The sequence below is a fragment of the Typopeltis vanoorti genome, chromosome 20 (genome assembly GCF_054136105.1).
Source record: "Typopeltis vanoorti isolate ZY-2024b chromosome 20, IOZ_Tvanoo_1.0, whole genome shotgun sequence".
NCBI lineage: Eukaryota > Metazoa > Arthropoda > Arachnida > Uropygi > Thelyphonidae > Typopeltis > Typopeltis vanoorti.
Window position 1 is genome coordinate 69,584,418 of NC_143568.1, and position 21,964 is coordinate 69,606,381.

Below are 21,964 nucleotides of genomic sequence, written 5' to 3' on the forward strand. Positions count from 1 at the left end.
AACAGCAGTGGACCCAAAACAGACCTTTGGGACACATCCCCACGTGTTTTTTTTTTTTTTTTTTTTTGTAAAGTTTTATTTTCTTTTGTTCAAATTCCTAAATTTTGGGTTACCGCAAAAGCAGGGTCACTGGAGTACTTGCACCCCGGCGCCTGAGATTATTTGTCATGTACACTCAGACTCACATTTAGAAAGATGAGAAGTAATTGTAATTTTCCAGGCTTGTTGTAGCTCAAGTTGGGCTACAAAAGGCGTTAGAATTACACTTTAGTGTTTCCTCCGTAACTTCAATAGTTGAAACTTGAAAGACTGAAACAAGTTTGGGGTTGTTCCTTGTTTCTTTATGTTATTATACTTTTATCATTTTTAAAGTATTTTTTGTGTATATTTGAAGAATTTTAGTCTGAAAATAGTCGTTTATTATTTAGGACTTTATTGGAGAATAATTTTAGCCCAAGGTATAAGGAGTTTTCGTTAAAAGTAATTTTGCTTATTAAAATTCATCAATGTTATCTGTATGTGGCATTCTAATTGTGTAAATTGCTAACCAATTGTCAAACTCATCATAATTTCCAAGTCTGTATAGAGCTATAAGGTATATCCGGAGAACTACTATAATCATGGTAATGGTTGTCACATCTCATCTTAAATTCGTTCTGTGTATTTCTACGTTTTTTTTTTTTTTTTTTTAAATTATAAATATATGATGACCCCAGATATGAAAGGTCACAAGGCGTAGAACACAACAGTTCCGTGTGTGGGCAAGTGATTAAGGAAAAAGAAGTATTTAATGATTCTTTCAAAAGTTTGGTGTTGTGAACATTGGAAAAAATAGTACTTAATACTATTTCCCTTATCCAAAATGTACATTTCACTCTAACTCTAAAAAAAGTTATATTTCTGGCAATGGTATTTCGTTCGTTCACTACCAGTCACCTCGTGAAAAATCTCCATTAAAACAACATACTTTGATGTTAAGAGTATTTTGTTTTAGATGCTGAATGAACTTGAAAAGTTATATTTGAAGGACAGCAACATTAAAATGTTCTTAATGATACGCATATTTGAAAGCGAAGAAAGTTGGTTTTTGTTTACTTGTAATTTTATTTTATTTTATTTTTTTGAAACATACTTTTAATTTCTTCCTATTATCACAGCCATGACCTGTCCCATATAACATGCCCACTTCCAAGAACATGTGCACTTTGTGAATAAATTCCTATTTTACCAAGCTCAGAAATTCACATGCCTTTCCTTCATAGTCAGTATTCCTTAATGTACATTCACAAACTCTCCCACCACCATCCCTCTCAACAATATGGCATTATTAAAACTCTTACCAAGAGAGCCCCACAATCTTTGTTCCAGTGGAACTGCTCTCACTACTGAGCTTAACTACATACACAACACTTTCCTCTCCAATGGCTACAGCGATCACAGTATCAAAAAAATAATCAGTTCCTCCCCCATTCCCTGTCCTTCCCGTCAACAAGAATTTAAAAATGCCATCACCATACCCTACATCCTTGGCACATCCGAAAAAATAGCCAAGATTCTAAAAAAGTACAACCTACACACAGCATATAAGCCCCACCGCAAACTTGCTACCCTTATTCGTTCTACGAAAGATCAGCTCCCTCCTATCTCTCTGCCTGGAGTTTACAAAGTACCCTGTTCCTGTAAGCTGGCATACTTTGGACAGACAGGCAGATCAGCATCCATCCACCTAGAGGAACACAAGTCTTACATCTGTAAACACAACTATGATCATTCAGGCTTGGCTGACTATGTCTTGGACACCACTCACAGGGTATTATGGAAGAAAACCACCATGCTCCATCACAGCAAATTCAAGAAAGAGAGACTATTCTTAGAAGCAGCAGCAGCAGCAGCTCTTAGAAATCAACCAAATCTTAATAAATATGGTTGCATTAAGCTTCCGAAGATTTGGGAAACACTCATCACCAGAGATCCCACCTTACATTCCAGATCACCTACAACTGCCCTTAGAGGGCGCTCCACCTAGATAGGAATTTAGTGTCACCCACGTGGTTGGGCTTAGTATTGTATGATATTTGTGTTATGTTACATTAGTTATTTTTGTAATCCCCGTAGATGTCCTAGTGACTAGGACAAAATATAGGAAGTATTAAATTCAATTTTAATTCTTTTTGAGTGTTGTAAAAAATCCATTAAGCCTCCAACATGATAACTTTTTCATCATCTGCAAACAACTGAATTCCTGATAGGTCCATTATACAGGGTGGCCATAAATTACCATTCCCTCTTTGGAAGTATTTGTAGCTAAAACTAATACACGGAATGAGACCACATTTTATATTGAGACTTTCAAAGGCATGGGGAGATGAATTCTTGAAAAAAAGATTTAGTACCAAAAGTCACCGATGGGGAAATTTTTGTGCTGGTGGAGCTGAAAGCAGTCAAATATTTGCAGTAAACGCAGGTAAAAAGGATTCATGCAAATTTTACTGCGTGTATGTTACAGCAGCACCACCAATTCCACTTTAAAAGGGATTGGGGACGTTCAGGCAGTTATTCGAATGACTGATGAATTGTGCTCAATATGCATCCTACCTTGCCTCAGCTTGCTTTACTTGTTGAGTTATTTTACCTTAAACAGTGCAATGCTGTAGCAGCCCTTCGGGAATTTAGAAGGCTTCATAACCTGCGTACAGGTCCTATGTCAGCTGTAGCACTGAGCTATGATTAAGAAGTTTGAAGAAACTGTATCACTAGGAGTTAGACCTGGCAGAGGACTGAAAGCAGTGCAAGAAGAGACAGTAACAGACATTGCTACTGCAGTGTTTGATGACACGGGGACCAGTACTGGTCCAAGTGCTTGTGCCATAGCTCACAAACTTTATATGGCTTATGATACAGTCTGGAAAATCAAATCTTACGGAAAATGCTTCGCTTCTATCCGTATAAGTTCATTCGTGTGCAGGCACTAACTACCACAGATTATGATAAGCGCATGACCTTTGCGCTACATTTCTTGCCCGAATGGAGATTGACAATGACTGGCCTTTCAGAATATTGTGCGGTGATGAGGCTCATTGTTTCTGAATGGGTCAGTCAACATTCACAACTGCAGAATTTGGGCATCTGAACATCCCCAAGCGATCCAGCAAGTACCACTGCATTCTCCAAAAGTAACCATGTGGTGTGGCTTCACAGCCAATTTCATAATAGGACCATACTTTTTTGAGCATATTACCCCTACAGGTCCTGTAACCTGCTCCATTACTGGAGAGATTTATCAACGAATGCTGGAAAATTTTGTCATTCCTGCATTGCAGCAAGGACAATGTTTGGACTCCATAATTTTTATGCAGGATGGAGCATGGCCACACATTGAACGTTCAGTACAGCGCTTTTTATGCCAGCATTTCAGTAATGAGAGGGTCATCAGTCAGTTCTTTCCGATGGCATGGCCACCTTGATTCCTGGACATCACTCCATGTGACTTTTGGCTGTGGGGGGTATTTGAAATCCGTTGTGTATGTTGGTGGCGTTCCCAACTTGCATATCTTGAAAGAGAACATAAAACAGGTTTTCATGAACATCCAACCGGCTCCTTATGCTCAGCTATAGAGCATGTTGCACACCAGATGCAATTTGTTGTATACAAGAAAAGTCAGCACATTGAAAATTGTGTGTGTGGTCCAGAGAACTATGATTCTGATGAATAAAACATTATTTCCTGTGAGTTCAATCACTACATTAATTTCTGTGTCTCTCACAAGTTGTTTTAGTTTTAATTATTATTATTCTTATTATCATTGTAACGTGCCACATATCCAGCTGGAATGAGTGAAGCGGCTGTCGCAATGTTATTATTCCATTTTATCTGCCTTTAATGTAATTATCCACTTGTTTTTGGCTCTGCCAGTGCCAAAATTTCCCCTATTGGCGATTTTTGGTACTAAATCTTTTTTTCACAGAAATCATCTCCCCATGCCTTCAAAAGTCTCAATAAAATTTGGTCTCATTCTGTTTATTGGTTTTAGCTACAGATGCCTCCAAAGAGAGAAAGTTATTTTATGGTTACCATGTATAATCAGGTCATAAGTTAAATGATAGTTGTCTAAACAGGATCCTCTGGCATAACTGCAGCTCACCTGTCTATAAAATTCTGAAACACCACAGAGCATGTGTTCTCCTGTCTCTTTTGAAAGAGGTGGTATCGTGTGTTGTAGGGAAACCTGTGTAATGGGGAAACATATCCATAACTAAAGGGAAGTGGTGGTGGGGGATTGAAAATAAAGAATATTCAACTAACTAAAGAAGAGTTAACAGATTTTGTGTTTTGAGGATTCAAAATATCAATGCATAAGATTGGGAATTTCTAATACAACTGATTGCTGTAAGAATGGTTAGCTGTTCCATATTTTTGTCAAAAAAAAATGTTCTGCACTATTTTGAAATAAGTAACCATAAAAATTTATCTGTTACAGTTCACAAATATATTTATGGTACAAATATGTTAATAATGAAATGATGATTGTGTGCTCATCCACTTTGGACTTAAGGATATGCAAAGAAATCTATATGAATAGAGATCTGAAAGTTGTCCAACTGAAAAAAGATCATGCAGTCTATAGAGGTGAGTATAGGGGAAAAAAGAGGGTGTTAACTTATGTCTGTACACAAATGCCAGCAGTATCATGCCTTGGTGAATACCTTGTGACCTCAGATTATTGGCATTATTGAGACCTCGCTCTCAGACAGATATACTAATTGGTATTAGGTGTAAATGACAGTATTTTTAGGATGGATAGACAAAATAGGAGAGCAGGAATGCACTGTTAAAAATATCTGATAATTTGAGTCCATTTAAGGCAGACACTATGATTGCAATACTAGTAACAATTTCTCCATGTAGCAGTGAGTTCAGGGCTATCTAGTATAAGTAATGTTATAGACCTAGCAGATCATTTCCTGGTTATGATGAAATGTATTATGAAATCATCCTGATGGGTACTAAACTAATAATCATTGTTGGTGACTTTGATTATCCAGACATTGATTGGGTAGCAGTGAAATCTCGTGAGAAGAATAAAGCTGTATTCATTGAGCTGTTGCAAGACAACTACCTTAAGCAGCATGGGACAAAGGCTAGGTCAAAGAGTATCAGACCTGATTATAGTGTCAGGGGAGTTTCCATCAAAGATGCAAGTGTTGTCCCCAGTTGGTGTAGTGAATATGCTGTACTGATTTGGGAAGTGGCTAAGTATATGGATTTTCCATTCAGTAAAATGTTATTACATGCTGAGCTAGGAAATTATGACCAATTGGGAATACTAGTTTGATCCCATGGTATCAGTTACCAGATGGGAAGGATATTGGCAGTACATGGGAAGTATTAAAAAAATACATCAATGATGTATTATTCCTTAGAGTTCGAAGAACAAATGAGGTAGGAGTGAAATGTGCAATCTTATTAAGCAAAAGATTTAAAAAAAAGAAAACAAAGAAAGAATATGGAAGGAATGCTGTGTGCATTAGGATGATATCAGTTATGAAAATTATAAGGTACAGGCAAAAAGAGTAAGTATTAGTATAAAAAAGAAACTGCCTTTAGAGACAGTCCAAAAGAATCAAATAGCTATGTTAGGTGAAAGAATAACTTAGGAATGCAGATGGTATGTTGGTGGCAGATGCAGAAGAAATTGTTTAACTAATGGGTGCCCATTTTGCTAAGAACCTCAACCTGGAGCTCTGTGCTACCTTTACACTGGATGAAAACTCTGGTGTATGAGGGGAGGGAGTACTAGTGCTGTTGCATAAAGTGAATAATAATTCAGCAGTATACTTGTAGATGGAATTTTTCATTTTATGGAGGGTGGGGAAGACATGCATCAGAGTTGAGATCGACTATTAGATCTCTATCATTTAATAATAATTATTATTATTATCATCAAGAGACTTCCACGGAGTTGAGAAACTCATCGTGGGAGCTCCCACTCTCACATGCACAGCTCATCATACCTCTACTTATATGCATTCACTACTTGCACTCATCATGCTCTCAGGCAGTGCATTCCAATCACCCACCATTCTCCATGCAAAAAATCAATTCCTCACACCCACCTTATACAGCTTCCAGGGATTGCCTCTCGTTTTCCCCCTGTCTTCAGATAGTCTATGAAAAATCTCATCTACACTAATCTAGTAATTATCTCTTACAATGCATACATCTTGACCATGTCTCCTCTCTCTTCCTTTTATCCACTAGGCTCTGTAATATGCATTCTCTCACTCTGTCCTCATATTCCAGAGACCAAATTAGTGAATCGTTTATGGACCCTCTCCAACATCTCATCATTCTTTTGAAAAAAAAAACTGGCAACTAAATCTGTGCACAGTAAACCATATGCGGCCGGATCAAAGTCTTGTACAATGGAATTAAAACATCCTGACTTCTACATGTCAGTGTTCTCTGTATCACTCCCATAATCCTCTGTGTCATCCTCACAATTTTAGCAAAATGTCCATGAAATTTCAAGTCTCTATCTGCCACAACATCCAAATCCTTTATCTTCTCCAAAATATCCCCACCAATCCTATATTCTGCATCCCATCTTTGCTTCCCAGTTTTATACTCGTCTATTCAGACAGTCTAGTTAGGTCCTCTTGCAAAATTACATCTGCTCTACTTATAACTCTCTCGAATTTTGCATCATTTGCAAACAACTGTATATCACCATTTAGGCCTTTTCAGTGTCATTCCACCCCTCCCCACCCCCCATATACAACCTGTTGTTACCTATCAGACAGCCAATCTCCAATCCAATGCACTAATCTACTATCTCACCCCATCTTTTTCAATTTAACTACTGGTTAGTCATGTGGTAATCTATTGAAAACCTTTGCAAAATCTAAATATACTACTGTATATGCATCCCCTTTGTCCAGTGCATTTATCACCTTGTTATAATAAGTAAGCAGATTGCTAAAACACAATCTTCCTTTAGCAAATCCATGCTGTCCATTAAAGAGTATTCTACTGCAGTCCACCCAGTTCTGAATCCATCTGCTCACTAGCTTCTCCAACACCTGACTACAATTCCAGACAAACAGATTGACCTATAATTTGAAGCCTTAGTCTTATGAAGTCCTTTATGAAGTGGAACCATTTTCCCATCTTTCCTCCATTCTTTTGGTACCTGGGCTAATCTAAGACGCGTTGAAAATGTACGTTTAATGTGTTAACTCCCTGGAACATTCCCTCAAGACACATGATAATATACCATCAAGTCCCATGGCCTTGTTGACATCAAGTTTACTCAATTCCTCATATATCTCCTGCTTGCTCACTATCAGTGTTTTCTCCCCATTTCTACTACTCTCAAGCATTATGCATTATGTTACAATCACAAGGATGGAATACTTTAATGAACTGCTCATTTAACACCTCTACTATATCCTCCTTGGTATTTATCATTCTTCCTTTTATTGGCCATATATCAAAAAAACTCCCTGGGATTTCTTTTAGTGTCATTTGCTAGCTGCTGCTCGTACCACACTTTTGTTACTCTTACTAAGCGAGTCACCTTCCTTGCTTGCTCTTGGTACTCTTCGTGTAACAGATTATCTCTACTCATCTTGTGCCATCTCCACAATGCCTTTTTCTTCCAGACTGACTACATGCTTCACCTCTTCAGTCATCCATTTCACACCTACTTTATTTAATCTCCTGACCTTTGGAATACACTGTCATTGCCTCTGCTAGATATTTCCTATGTAGAGACCAAGCAGCACTGATTTCCTTCCCATTCACTTCCTCATTCCATGATATTGCTGCAAGCTGCTTCCTGAGTTTGTCATAATTAGTAGCCTTATACTTCCACATATATATCACTTTCTCACAGAAGTCCTGAAATGGCTAGCCACCACGGAAGTGATCATTTCATAGTTACTTTTGCTGATTGGAGGGAAATTTGACACCTTGTTTACTATAACAGCATCTGATGAGATAATCAAATCCAAGATTTGCAATCTTTGTGCACCCTCTGTTGTGTACTACCTAAGATAGTTGACAAAAACTAAAGAAATCCATTCGCTTTGGTTTCAGATGCTGTCTCTTCATTCCAGTGTATATTACCATAATTGAAATTGCCCATAATGATCACCCTTCTTATTAGCCAGACCAATTTGTCTCAATGTGTCCTTCTCACTCTCTTCCACGTTACCAAGTCTGTAGCAATGCCCTACCAAATATTTCATCCTGTCCACCTCCACTTCACACCATACTGCTTGAAAGCCACTGTCAATATTTGCTCCTGACATCTCCACCCTAGTTGGGCACAACTCCTTTGCCATCATTAATAACACTCCTCCTCCTCCTTTTTGCTTTGTGTCTTTGCAAAAGACTACATATCCCTCCATCTCTATTCCTGTTAGAATGTCATCCTCTTTCAACCATGTCTCACTTATACCAACGATTTTTGGATGAACGAACTCTGTCAATGCTGCAATTTCATTCCCCTTGCTTTGAATATTTCTAGCACTTGTAAACATACACACAAGCTCATATATTTCTGTAACTAGTCCCACTAACCCCACTTCTTGGACATTGACTCCTCTACATTCTCCCCTGTCCATTCCTTTTTATCATCAAAATGTCATTCCCACATCTATGACTCATAATCCTTTCTTGTGCACTCACACATCTACTCATGAAACCATCATCTACACTTTTTATGCAGTGTCCCCTTGTTCACACAGTTTCTTCAACTGACTCACACCAAATCCATTCAAATATATCCCATCTCTTTTATACAGCTTTATCCGATCCTCACTCATCCCACACATTCACAAAATGAACTCCTTTCTCCTCTCACAACTTTTAGCATACCATTCAAAATCTTTGCTCACCTTCTCAACTCATCATTATCATATCTGAGCAACATGCTGACTACCTTACCTACCACACTGTTATCTATCACTCTCCTTAACAGCCTCATGCCATGCCTCCTTACATTCTTTTTGTTGCCAGTCAGATGATTTGTGCCAACTACTGCTACCAGCTCTTGTCTTACGGCTCATCACCTCTAACTCACCTCAAGCTTTCTTACCACCACTAACTCGCTATCATCTATGCATGCTGTCTTACCAATCAACATGGCTAACTCATCGCAACTTTCACCCACGGTTGTACTATTACAGGTCGAGCACTGAGCCGCACTGTCAACTCCTCTTACACTCCCCTAGCTACATCCATTCACTCATGCTCAAAGCTACACATAATGAGCAAAAAAAAAATAAAAAATATGGAATTATAACTACACCAAACATTGCCTACCGATCACAACTATCATACACAATATTTAAAAAAACTAACTATTGCTAATACCCCACACAATATCAAAATTTAAACTTATCTTTTCACAGCAATCTCAATGAACACAGCTTTCTCTTCACCAAGCAGTGGGAAACATCCAGGAGTTTAAAATGTCTGTATCAGTTCATAATTAGGATGCTACTCTCTGGATAAGTCATTTCGTGTTGGAGGTTTAATGGAATATTTCCAGCACTAGGAAAGGATTAAAAACTACTTTTAATGCTTCCAATATTTCATCTGCCACTAAGACAACTTCAGGGATTACAAATAATAACTCTTGTAATACACAAAGACAACACAATACTAAAGGAAACACGTGGGTGACTCTAAAGTTCTATCTAGGTGGTATGCCCTCTATGGGTTTGTAGGTGGCCTAGGATGTAAAGTGGGACCTCTGACAATTATTGTTTCCCAAATTTTGGGAAGTTTTATGTATCAGTATTTTTTTAAGTTGGGTTGATTTCGGAGTGCCACTGCAGATTCTAAAGACAGAGATCCTATGGGTTGTATCCAATACATGGTCTGCAAGGCCAGATTGACCAGTTGTAATTGCATATATATGATTTGTGTTCTTCTAAACTGATAGTCACTGATCTGCCTGTCTGTCCAAAGTAAGCCAACTTGCAGGAACAGGGTACTTTATAAACTCCAGGCACTGAGAGAGCTGATCTTTGGTAGAACGGATAAGGGTAGCAAGTTTCTGGTGGGGCTTAAAAGCTGCGTAGAGGTTGTACTTTTTTAAAGACCTGGCTATTTTTTCCGATGTTCTATGGATATAGGGGATGGTGATGGCATTTCTGAAATCCTTCTGAAGCGATGGCCAAGAGATGGGGAAGGAACTGGTTATTTCTTTAATTCTGTAATCACTGTAGCTATTGGAAAGGAAGAAGTATAGGCTCTATTAGTTAGAGTTTTAATAATGCCATATTGTTTAGAGGGGGGGGGTAGTGGGAAAGCTTGTGAATGTATCTGCCTGTGTAAGAGTGGATTTTCTATATACAGTGAAGGAAAGGTTATCATTAGGAAGGTGTGTTATTAAGGTGTCTAGGAAGGGTAAACTATTGTTATAGTTATGGAGCTTGCTCCACCTTGCTCCGAGTTGCCCTAGTGTTGGTACCACCCAGGTGTTGACTTCCACTTGGACTCACTGATAATTCTTTGGCATGAAACTCTTAGATTTTGATCTCCGAGTTTCGTATCCGGCTTTTAAAATAATGAGGGATTTATTATCCCCTTAACTTTATTGTTATTTTCCTTTTCCATTGTAAACTATTCTTGAATTGAGGTGACTGAGGTCTTTCTTAAAAACAATATCTTGTCCATTGCATGTAGGTTTACTTTAGTTTTTTGTTATTATTATTATTATGGGCTACTCAACAGAGTCCTTAGACTCATCGAGGGAGGCCCTAAACCTCATGCCAAGCACTATCCAACATTTGTGCAGTATCTATCATACTTTGCTTTGAACTCATTCACAGTCATGGCACCCACAACAGATTTGCAACCTATTCTACCCATTAACCACTCTCCAAGCAAAAAAAACTTAGTTCTCCTACCACCACCACCAGACCCGTTCTGGAAAATTTCCTCTGAATTAATCTTGTAAAAACCCTCAGTAATTTATGTCTCAATCATATCACCCCTTTTCCCCCTGTCTGTACCCTGTACCACACAAATCTTCAACCTGTTAAGGTTCATTCCATAGACCTGCTACCAACTTGGCTCTGGATCCTCATCACCAAGAAATCCTGACACCCAGATCTGTGCATAGTAGTTAAGATGGGATCTTATTAAGGCTTGATAAAGAGGAACAATAACCTGCTTGTCTCTGCTCGTCGAAGTATCGTCTTCATCTCATCTTTTTTTACTCTCTTTTACCTTGCGGTGTCGAGGGTTTATTAATCATCAGACCTCAAGCCATTCACAGGATAAGGTGGTCAGCCCTATGCCCCAGTGTATCCTATGTCCTGTTGTGTTGAGTTCTCAAGGCCGGATTGCCTGCTTTGTGAGATGAAAAACCCCAGAATAAACTGGGGGAAAAACCCTACTATCCACTCCCAAGACTGGATAACTTGGCTATGGCTGAGGAAGATCCTTCAGCTCCCCACATCACCGATGGGAATTGAACCTAGTACACTCCTTCCCCAGGCATATGGTTGCGAAGCGCACAGCCACTAGGCTAACCATGCAGACCTTGAAGTATTCTTCGATAACCAAGTAATCTGATGAGTTGCTTTAGCCACTTTTGCTATATGCCCTCTAAACGTTCACATCCTATCCATTAACACTCCCAAATCTCTGGCTTCATCAATTTCCTGGAGTACAGTTCCATCAATGTGGTATACAGCTGGTTATCTTTTCACCCCAAAATGCATAACCTTTCACTTCGCCACATTAAACTGACATCCATTCTTCTTTGCCTAGACTGCAAATCTATCCAAATCATCCTGCAAAATTTTAACATCATCTGTATTAACTATTGCTCTATTCAACTTTGTGTCATTGGCAGTTCCTCTCAGAACTTTTCCTATATCATTAATGTACAAATTAAACAGTAGTGGTCCAAGAACAGAGCCCTGCAGTTATGCCACTAGTTACAGGTCTTCTTCTGCACTCTACTCCTGAAACTGCTCTCTGATATCTCTTCATCAACTACCCTTTTATCCACCTCACCAACCCTATATCCATCTGCATGTGCTGCAGTTTACTACTGATTAGAATTCCACGTAGTATCCTATCAAACGCTTTTGCAAAGTCCAGCTGTATCACTGTAAACCCATTACCTTTATCCGACTCATCTGTCACTGTATTATAAAATGTGAGCAAGTTACTGAGGCATAACCTATCCTTCACAAAACCAAGTTGCCACCTATGTAGTATCCAGGGGCGAATGCTGGTCTTGAAATTCACGCTTGCTCTTGTTATCATTCAGGGAGTGAGAGGTGTTTGAAGTCTGATTAGCGGAATAATGAATTACTGACCATTTAAAACTATATATTTAGAAATTTATGTACATTTAATCATACAAATACAACATTTATTTTACAAATGCTATCTTTTTCAATTTACCTACTTGAATACGAATTCTACCCTATGGTTCTTCTTTATGAACTGGTCAATAACATCGTCATAAAAAGTTGGTTGTAACTTAATTTTCCCAAGCAACACGCACACTTGTGAAGGCTGGCTGAAGCTCACTGGCTAGAGCTACTTTCACTGCGTATGGCCTGTGTTTAAGACGACGTGTAGGGAGTGGAAATGGCTATGCGTGTGCATGAAATCATAGTGCGGTAGTGAGGACCTGGAAGCTCACACGACCAAGTAAGCCAAGATAGCTTTGACTAGACGAGCAAGCATCGGCCTTCAATACACAATCTTTCTTCTTCTGCAGCTTCTCCCACTTAAGTGGGGTCACTGTTGATGATGAGTCTCCTCCACATCCTTCTGTCTTGGGCTGTCACCGCATCCAAGTTCTTCATCCTCAAGTCCTCTTCTACCAGCTCCATCCATCTCTTCTTTGTCCACCCACACTTCCTTGCAAATCCATCTGCATGACCCTTCTTCCCACATATTCGTCCTCCCTCTTCATCACATGACCAAACCATCTCAACCTTGCCTCCTGTATCTTCGCTGCTAAGGTCGTAACTTTCACTGTTCCCCCTACATAGTCATTTCTCAGATGATCCTTTCTGGTCACACTGCACATCCACCTAAACATTCTCATCTCTGCTACTTCCATCCTGCTGATGTTATTTTTCCTCAGGGCCACAGTTTCTATAGAATACATCATAGCTGGCCTCACTACTGTCCTATAGATTTTGCCTTTCAGATTGATCGGCACCCTCTTATCGCATAACACTCCAGCCATCTCTCTCCAGTTCCTCCAACCCGCTTGTATCCTGCATCCCACTTCCTTCTCAGCTCCTCCATCTTCTTCCACTGTTGAACCTAAATATCTAGTCCCTCACCTTCCTGATGACATTTCCTTCCAGCTCCAGATCTGTCTCCTGGCCACCGCCCACTGTGCAACACATATACTGTGTCTTACTTCTGCTCAGTCTCATACCTCTCTCTTCCAATACTTTTCTCCATCTTTCCAGTTTAGTTCCCGCTTCTCTTGAATCAGCATACAACATTATCCAAGGCTTCTCTCACCACCTCCGTCACCACCTCCATTACAATGTTAAACAGAAACGGACTTAATGCTGACCCTTGATGCAAGCCAACTGTTACTTGAAAACTTTCTGTCTGTCCCAGACAGGTCCGAACACTTGTCTTCACATTTCTGTACATCTCCTGCACCAACCTGACATATTTTCTCCCTCATACACCTCCAGACTTCTTGCCTTGGCACTCTATCGTATGCCTTCTCCAGATCAATAAATGCCAGATGTAGCTCCCGTTGTTTCTCTCGAAACTTTTCCATCAACTGCCGTAACCCAAAGATAGTATCTGTTGTTGATCTACCAGGCATGAAGCCAAATTGTTCCTTTGCAATCTCCACCTCTTTCCTCAATCTTCCATCAAGAACCCTTTCTAGGATTTTCATTGTGTGGGACATCAACTTTATTCCTCTGTAATTTTTACAGTCTTGTGCATTCCCTTTACCCTTGTAGATGGGGACAAGGGTACTCTCCCTCCATTCCTCAGGTATATTTTCCTGTTGGCAAACTTTCATGAACAGGTCCCACAGCAGGTCGATTCCCTCTTCCCCCAGTGCCTTCCATGCCTCCACTGGAATCCTGTCGGGGCCCACCGATTTTCCATTCCTCATCCTCTTCATGACCTCTCTCATTTCCACTCTACTGATGTTCTGCACCATCCCCTCAGAAGGCTGCCCATCTTCTCTGTGAGTCCTTGCATTTTCCTCATTCAAAAGTCCCTCATAGTATATTCTCCATCTGTTTCTTATGTCCACATCCCTCCATAATACTCTTCCTTCAGCATCTTTGATCTGCCTCACATGTAAGATGTCCTTTGCTGCTTTATTTCTACATTTCGCTAGTTGGTAAATTTTTCTCTGTCCTTCCTTTGTTTCTAATTAATCGTACAGATCTTGATATGCCATGGCCTTTGCCTGTGCCACAACTCTCTTGGCTTCTTGCTTTCTCTCTCTGTACACCTCTCTATCCTCTTCCACTCTTGACTCATCCCACTTCTGCTTTGCCTTCCTCTTAGCTGTCACTGCCACTTGTACATTATTATTCCACCACCAACCCTCCTTTTGCTCTCTAATCTTTCCAGATGTCTCACCAAGCATTGCACAGCTCAGGATTACTTTTGAATTATGTTTCCACCAATCTTGTACACTTTCTAGTCCATCCGAAATCCTCTCAAACACCCTCTCCCTAAAACGATCCCTCACACACTCTTCTTTTAAGCGAAGCCACTTAATTGTCTTCATCCCATGGCTTCCAGAGGTTCTTATCTTCGATCTTATTTTAACGTCTGCACACAGCAGTCGGTGTTGCTGTGCCACTTGATCTATTGGAATTATTTTACAATTTGTCACAACCTTAAGATGTTTTCTTTTAGTCAAAATGTAGTCAATTTGTTAACTGTTGTTACCACTCCTAAATGTTATCAAATGTTCTTTCCTCTTGTAGAAAAACAAGTTCAAAATTACCAGATCAAACGCTACTGCAAAGTCCACAACCCTCTCTCCTTCCTGGTTCATCATTCCCACTCTGTGGCCACCATGCACTCTTTCACAGTCTCTATTCTGTTTCCCTGTGTCCGTTCAAGTCTCCTCTGACAATTACCATCTCATTTTCTTCCAGTTCCCTCATTTCTTCATCTAACACATTCCAGAACTCATCTTTCTCCTCTGCTGTACAGCCAACTTGCATGGCATATACACATAATACGACCACCTGCTCTTCTCCAAGACCATAATTCTTCAATACACAATGCAAAGCTCAATTATTGCTGTGCAAGCTTAAGGTGTCTTCTGTCTACAAAAATAAAAGTCTAAATGGAACGCTTATAAATGCATGCATTTATTAACAAATAAATATTACTTCTTTCTCAAGTAAAGAGCTTGTGTAGCAAGCATGGAGAATTCATCCCTGGTAGTATCCCATCTCGGTATCTTGACAACCATGCTGATCAGTCAGTAATTTGCTACATCAGTATTGAAGCCTACTTTATGCAATGGAACTATTTCCACCCCCTTGGGACTAACCCAGAGCTGCAACTTAGATTAAGCAATGTGGTCAAGGGTACTGACAATTCCCTAGCTTCTTCATGTAACACTTGAGCTGCTATACCATTTAATTCCATAGCTGTATTTACATTAAGGTTCTGTAATATGCTATGCACCTCCATTTCATTTACCTCTGTTCCCATATAAGTCTTTACCTTGCTCGTTACTGCAACATCTTCGCCTGGACGATATACTCTTGCAAAGTCTTCACTTAGTAATTCTATTTCGACTGATTCAGTTATCTCTACCATTAGTATTCATTAAAGTCTTTCTACCATAACCATTCTTCCTTTTACATGCTACAGCATATTGAAAGAACTGTTTGAGATTATCTTTGACCTGCATTGCTAATTTTCTTTCATACTCTGCTTTTTCATTGTTCAGTATTTTGGAATTTGCTAGAAAAGTAAATACTATTTTTTGTGAATTAGTTTTTCAGAATTTGAGAAAATATTTTTAGTATAGAGTTTTAAATTGCATCCTTCTGGTCTGTGCTTCTTACTGCTCATGTGCCTGCTGGTCACCTTTCTCCTTGAATTCTCTCCACAATTTTTTCTTTTTTTGCAGCTCCAGCTTAATGATAATATTCATCCATTTAACTCCCACTTGATCTACTCTTCTGACTCTACGTAAACAGTCTGCCATTACTTCCCTCAAACACTCCTTTACCACTTCCCATGCACTATCAACATCCATCCCTTGCAGTTTTACATGCCATGGCACTGATCCAAGCAATCTGCTAAGTTTGTCATACTTACCAGCCCTTTAATTCCACATATACTCCCTTTAACTGAAAATTCCACACATTTAGCCACCTCCCAGGTCAATTATGCTGTTCAGTATTTTGGAATTTGCTAGAAAAGTAAATACCATTTTTTGTGAACTAATTTTTCAGAATTTGAGAAAATATTTTCAGTATAGAGTTTTAAATCACATCATTAGTCAAAAATTTTGCTGTAATCACTATCAGTTGTGAAATAAGTTAATGAAGGTAGAGTAGTACTTTCTCACAATTAACTCTTTTTAAATAGTTCATCTGCACTTGCAGGTATTTTGAAATAGCTTCATGAAACAAGTTAACTTTGCTTAGGAATATCTTGCATCTCATCTTATTTTTTAAAGTTTTTTTTTTTAATTTATTTGTAATATTTATGTTCATTTTTACTTTTGATATTACTGTTGGAAAGTTTAACATTTGTGGGTGCTGACATCCCATAGTTAGTACTCCCAAAGTCTTTTTTTTGCTTTAAAATATATAGAACTTTAATGGCTCATATAACTGAAGATATTCTTTGGCTGAAAATAAAGACTGCCATTTAGTTTTGATATTATAGAAGTCGTCAGGATTCAGTTTTGCAGTTAGAAACTTCTTTTAATGCTTTAGTTCTTACTGTATAAATAGCAAAGTAATGTTTTATAATAATAGATTCTTGTCAGAAGGTAATCTGTTATTTCCATTATGAGCACGAATTCAAGACACTACACAGGACAGCTGACACAAGTTGGAGATTTTGTGCTGTTTTCAGTTTGATAAACACATTCTCAGTTTTCTTCTTGAGACCTGAATTGGTTAGTTATCCCCCTCTAAAAGCCACATTTTGATGCGATTCCATGTTCATTTAATACATCTAAAAATACTTATTACTGTTTCAGATATTTCATTTTGGACACTTTTTAATGCAAGCAAATGCACATAAGTTTAAATAATTACACCTTGATTACTCATATCAGTTTGAACACCAGTATATAAAATATTTTAATTTTATATAATTTTAAATACTGTCACACGTAGTAAAATATTTTACTACGTGTGACACTTTGTGAGTCCCACCAACCAAAGGTAATAAATTTATTGTTGTACTTATAGCACAATGGTTGGCTTATGATAGAAACATTAAATTCCTGAACAGAAATGAATATTGTCAATTGGATTAAAGTGATTGAATTATCAGTTTACTAGACATTGATGCAGTAGATTTTTGCATAATGACAATCCTCATTATCAGCAGTCCTGTGTTTTAGTTGTACCCTAATACTTTAGGTATTATAGATGCTAATTGCCTAATGACTTAGAAAATATTTTTGTGATAATATCACAGTGGCAGTAGACTTACATTATGCATCATTGAACTGATACATCACTTAAGTTAACAGCAGTATTTCATAATTTATAACTCCTCTCCATATATTAAACTTATTGCTATGCACTCTTGTTATTTATCACATGCACTTTAATTTGATTTTGTCAGTTTGGAAACTTCAACAAATTCTGCTGTTAGAGTACATGTACTTCCTTTATCAACTGTCATTATCTGTTTATAAAATATAATTAGAAAACAGTTTTCTCTCCTGCTTGCTTCTTATATAGAATTTTATCCTCCTCTACCCTAGCCTGCATTTTAGTCTTTGATAACACCCTTTGATATCATTCATTGTCTAAAACCTTAATTTACTGCTACTACTGATCAGAATACAAACTGATCTGTAATTTTATTCTTTCTACTTTTACCCTTTCGGTTGCAAGACCTTTCATTAAACAAAGTTTGGTGTGTGTTATTTCCTGCATATTTCCTTAAAACTCATTCAAAACTGGTAAACTCTCGTCTACTACCTTAGATCAGTCGGGGGAAAAAATAATAATAATAAATTTCAGTTTTAGGTGTCCACAATCTGTAAAAAAAATAAATAAATATTCATAAAAATATTAAGAATTTTCCACAAAACATTTAAGGAATGGTTTTAGAAAGGTTCCCTCCAGGGAACCTTTCTAAATATAATAATAATATAATAATAAGCTAATGCCTTTTATTCCCTTATAGGGAATAGACGAGGCCTATAAACCATATCTAGCTTTGAGACTGGGTGAGCAGATCAGTCTTCACTGGTAGCCAATCAGAGATAGCTGACCCATGTCTATCACTAATTATAGGCACCAACCGATGGAGAGACTGGGAAACAAGTGCTGCCATCTCTTGGTACCTAACCCTAACAGGATATGTTACTGTCTGAAATAATGTGGGTTCTATGGTCAATTTTCTTGAGTTTACAGGATGAAAAACTTGAATTTCTTGGAGAAAAAAACCTGCTTGCCCATGCCAGAGATCGACTAACTCGGGAACCGGTTGAAGAAAGGCTTAGAAAAAGTTCCTCCAGTTGGCAACTAGACTTGAACTATCAGTCTATCTTCGTGCAGCCTAACACAGAGGATGAAGCATCACTTCCAATGAGCTACCCAGGCCTCCCTGGAGGGATGAAAAATTATAATATAATTTGTCATGTATAACACACAGCATTCAACCAAACAGAATAAAAAACTTTCTGTGACTATTTCATCAAGTTCAAATATCATCTAGGATATCAAAGAACTTTTATAAGGAGACTTTTCAATTAAGGTGGATTAGTGTTTTTTGTGAATCCCATCTACAAAAGCCATAAACCTTATTAGGCTATGGATTAAATAATCTGAGAACCTAGTCTAGAAACTAAACATGGAACTTTTTCAGCTACTTTAGGTTTCTGATAAGCAGGGTAGTAGTATAACACACGGGAAGGGGGGGGGGGACCTGCTACCTACACAGTGGGATTAGAAGACATGCAAATTTATTTTTAGTTATAAAGCGAGTATTTGGTTATATTTATTTCATTGTCAAACTTTGAGAACATTTTTTGCTGTTAATTATTTTATGTATCCAAAAATATGCAAGTTTGCCATTAATAGGCTTGCCTTTATTAGATTGCACGCTACTAAAAATTAGAACTCTGCATGATTGACTAAAGCATGCATGAAATTTTTTTTCAGCTTTTAGCTTGACCTACATCCTTCAGTTGTAGAAAGGCTGGCTCTAGCATAACTTCACAACATACAATGAATAGTAAGCAGGTAACTGCCAGTCAGTCATTTTTAATCTACATGTAATTCATGGCAAAATTAAATGTAACTATGCACACAGCTGCAAAAATTAAGATGCCATTTTATGCACCACTAGTTGGCTTTATATATTTTAATGCTTATTCATTTGTGGAATTTTTAATTATGTAGTTTTTTTTTTTTTTTTTTTTTTTTTTTTTTTTTTTTTTTTTTTTTGCAGCTGTAATAAAGCTTATGCATGGAATGTTAAAATAAGCCATAATTGAATGCATAAATATTTTCTGTTTCATGTATGCAGTTTAATATATGTATATATTTATTTTTTTGCAGATGACTACATTGCAGCAACAAAGAAAGATAGTTGAACAACTCCGCCGTGAAGCATCCATTAAGAGACTTACAGTATCCATTGCTGTTGAAGAAATGAAGGTAGTTATTCCAAAATACTTTAAAAGTGATTGATTTTATTGAAGTTATTTTATTCTCTTAAATGGAGTAGGTTTTTCTGTTTGGTAAGTTTCTTATAATTCTACATTGGCACTGAGCGTCCTCTGGTTGCTTCACCAAATACTTTTCGGTGGTAGATTAATTTCATAACTTGACAAAACAGTATCTCCTTGCTTCTTGCAGGTTTGAAGTGGCTGTTGCCATCTGGCATCTCATCTTACATGTAGTGTAGGTGATGCTCTTCAGGAATGTGCCAAATACACTGTAGGGACCCAACTCTTCCCTATTATGTACTCTATGAAGTAGAGCAGTAAAGTGATTCCACATAATATTCACTAGATAGTACATAGGACTGAACATGATGGTAGCAAATCAGCAGGCTTTCCAAGCAGTTAAGAATAATCTTATTGCCACTTTGCTAGATCAAACCTGGAAGGAATCCAAGTATGATGGTAATCAGAAGTTAAGCCCTGCATGGTTAGCAGACTTGGTTTCTTCTATGTGGATTTTTCCCACAGCCCTTTATTTTTTTTAATTCTTCATCTATATTAACAATCCTAAAAAATCTTTAAAAATTAACAAAAATCAAACAAAAAAAAAGCTACATCCACTTCATCTATATTCATGGCCTTGACACTAACAAAGTGCATTGCTACTTACATCATCCAGATATAACTTATTATTTCTAACAGAACCTCATCTGGCAACCTGAACAACTATCATCTGTCTTAACTTCCAGATCACACTTTACACAATTTGTTTTGTTACAAAGAGTAGTAAATATGTGTGCATTTGTCAGATCTGATATAACATTTCAGATAATGCCAAACCTAGATTCCCATTATTTGACTTGCTCTTTTGCAAATTTCTTGCCATGCACACATGTTGCATTCATTTGCTGTCTTTATTTATTCAAATTCTGATAACCACTCTGATCTCTTTATTTTTCTCTAAAGCTTAACTTTCTGCAGTCTGAATATCCAATTCTCTGATACTGCCCAAATATTTCCTGACAGCACTAACACAAATAGACCATCTACCTTACTAGATAGCCATCATTCATGTGAATACCTGCTCTGATCAAATAACTGAAATAATTCTAACTGGAATGAAACTCTTCATTCCATCCTAAATTCCTGACCATTCTCTGAAACCTGGATTATTCAAGTGTGCTAAGACAGACAGACAGACACACATACACAACCATGTTAAGTGACTCTAGAACAAAAAATACCAGCTTCATACTCACCAAAAAAAAAAAAGAGAGAGAGAGAGTGAGAAATCCAAATCCTCATTTTCATGGGATCAAATGTTAGTAACTTCCAATGCAGATTCTGTCCTTGTGCTTACACATCCAGATAGTACAATCATGGCATTGCCTAAAGATAAGGTAGACCTGGCATCATTCTTCTAACCTCCTGCATAAATGACCATGGCAGGTTATACTAGGAATAGTTTATTCTATGCATCTCTTTCAAAAGGAGGAAAAAAAAAAAAAACAGAATCGTGTAACTTAAATACCATCAGATCAGCTAGTTGTGATACTATTATGCTAAATACTTGTGCTCTAGAATTAACACCCTATATTGAATTTGCAATATTTTTTTCCTGCTTGTCAGGCATGGAAACCAGCTTATGTTCAGTCGATTGGGGGGAGGGGCATGCAGTAGCTATTATTTCAGTTCTCAAAACTCGTGTAGATGGTATCAACAGCTAACTTATCTATCACTGTTTTTATTATTTATATATACTGTATATCACTGGTGTCTTGTACCCATTTAAGTGTGGTGTGCAGTCATGTGCTTATGAACTCTGCACTATGAAATTCACATCAATTTGACTGTATGATTGCATTTTTATTGATGTATAAGTTTTAAGAGTGCATAGTGCATTAGTGCTCATCTTAATTGGTCCATTAAAATTAAATGTAAGATAACTTTGAATATTTTCATTTATCAATTAATATAAATCTGTGTAGCTCAGTGGATGTGGCGTTTGCATACCACGGCGTTTGGCCGCACGAAGGAAGACTTCGTTTCGAGTCTAGTCGGCGACTAGAGGAAATTTTTCTAAGCCT

General features: G+C 37.8%; 1 protein-coding gene across 4 annotated transcripts in view; it reads left to right on the forward strand.

Moving 5' to 3' along the window:
• Positions 1 to 289: 289 nt before the first annotated feature.
• LOC150095547 (guanine nucleotide-binding protein subunit gamma-1-like) overlaps positions 290 to 21,964 on the forward strand; it is a 35,833-nt gene continuing 14,158 nt past the window's right edge. Inside the window, exons 1-3 of one of the 4 annotated variants that reach the window (XM_090410146.1) lie at positions 290 to 458; positions 19,372 to 19,452; positions 19,771 to 19,869. In XM_090410146.1, the coding sequence (XP_090266272.1) occupies positions 19,438 to 19,452; positions 19,771 to 19,869 (114 nt within the window). In that variant the 5' untranslated portion in view covers positions 290 to 458; positions 19,372 to 19,437. The other 3 variants (XM_090410150.1, XM_090410149.1, XM_090410147.1) reach the window with 3 other exon arrangements.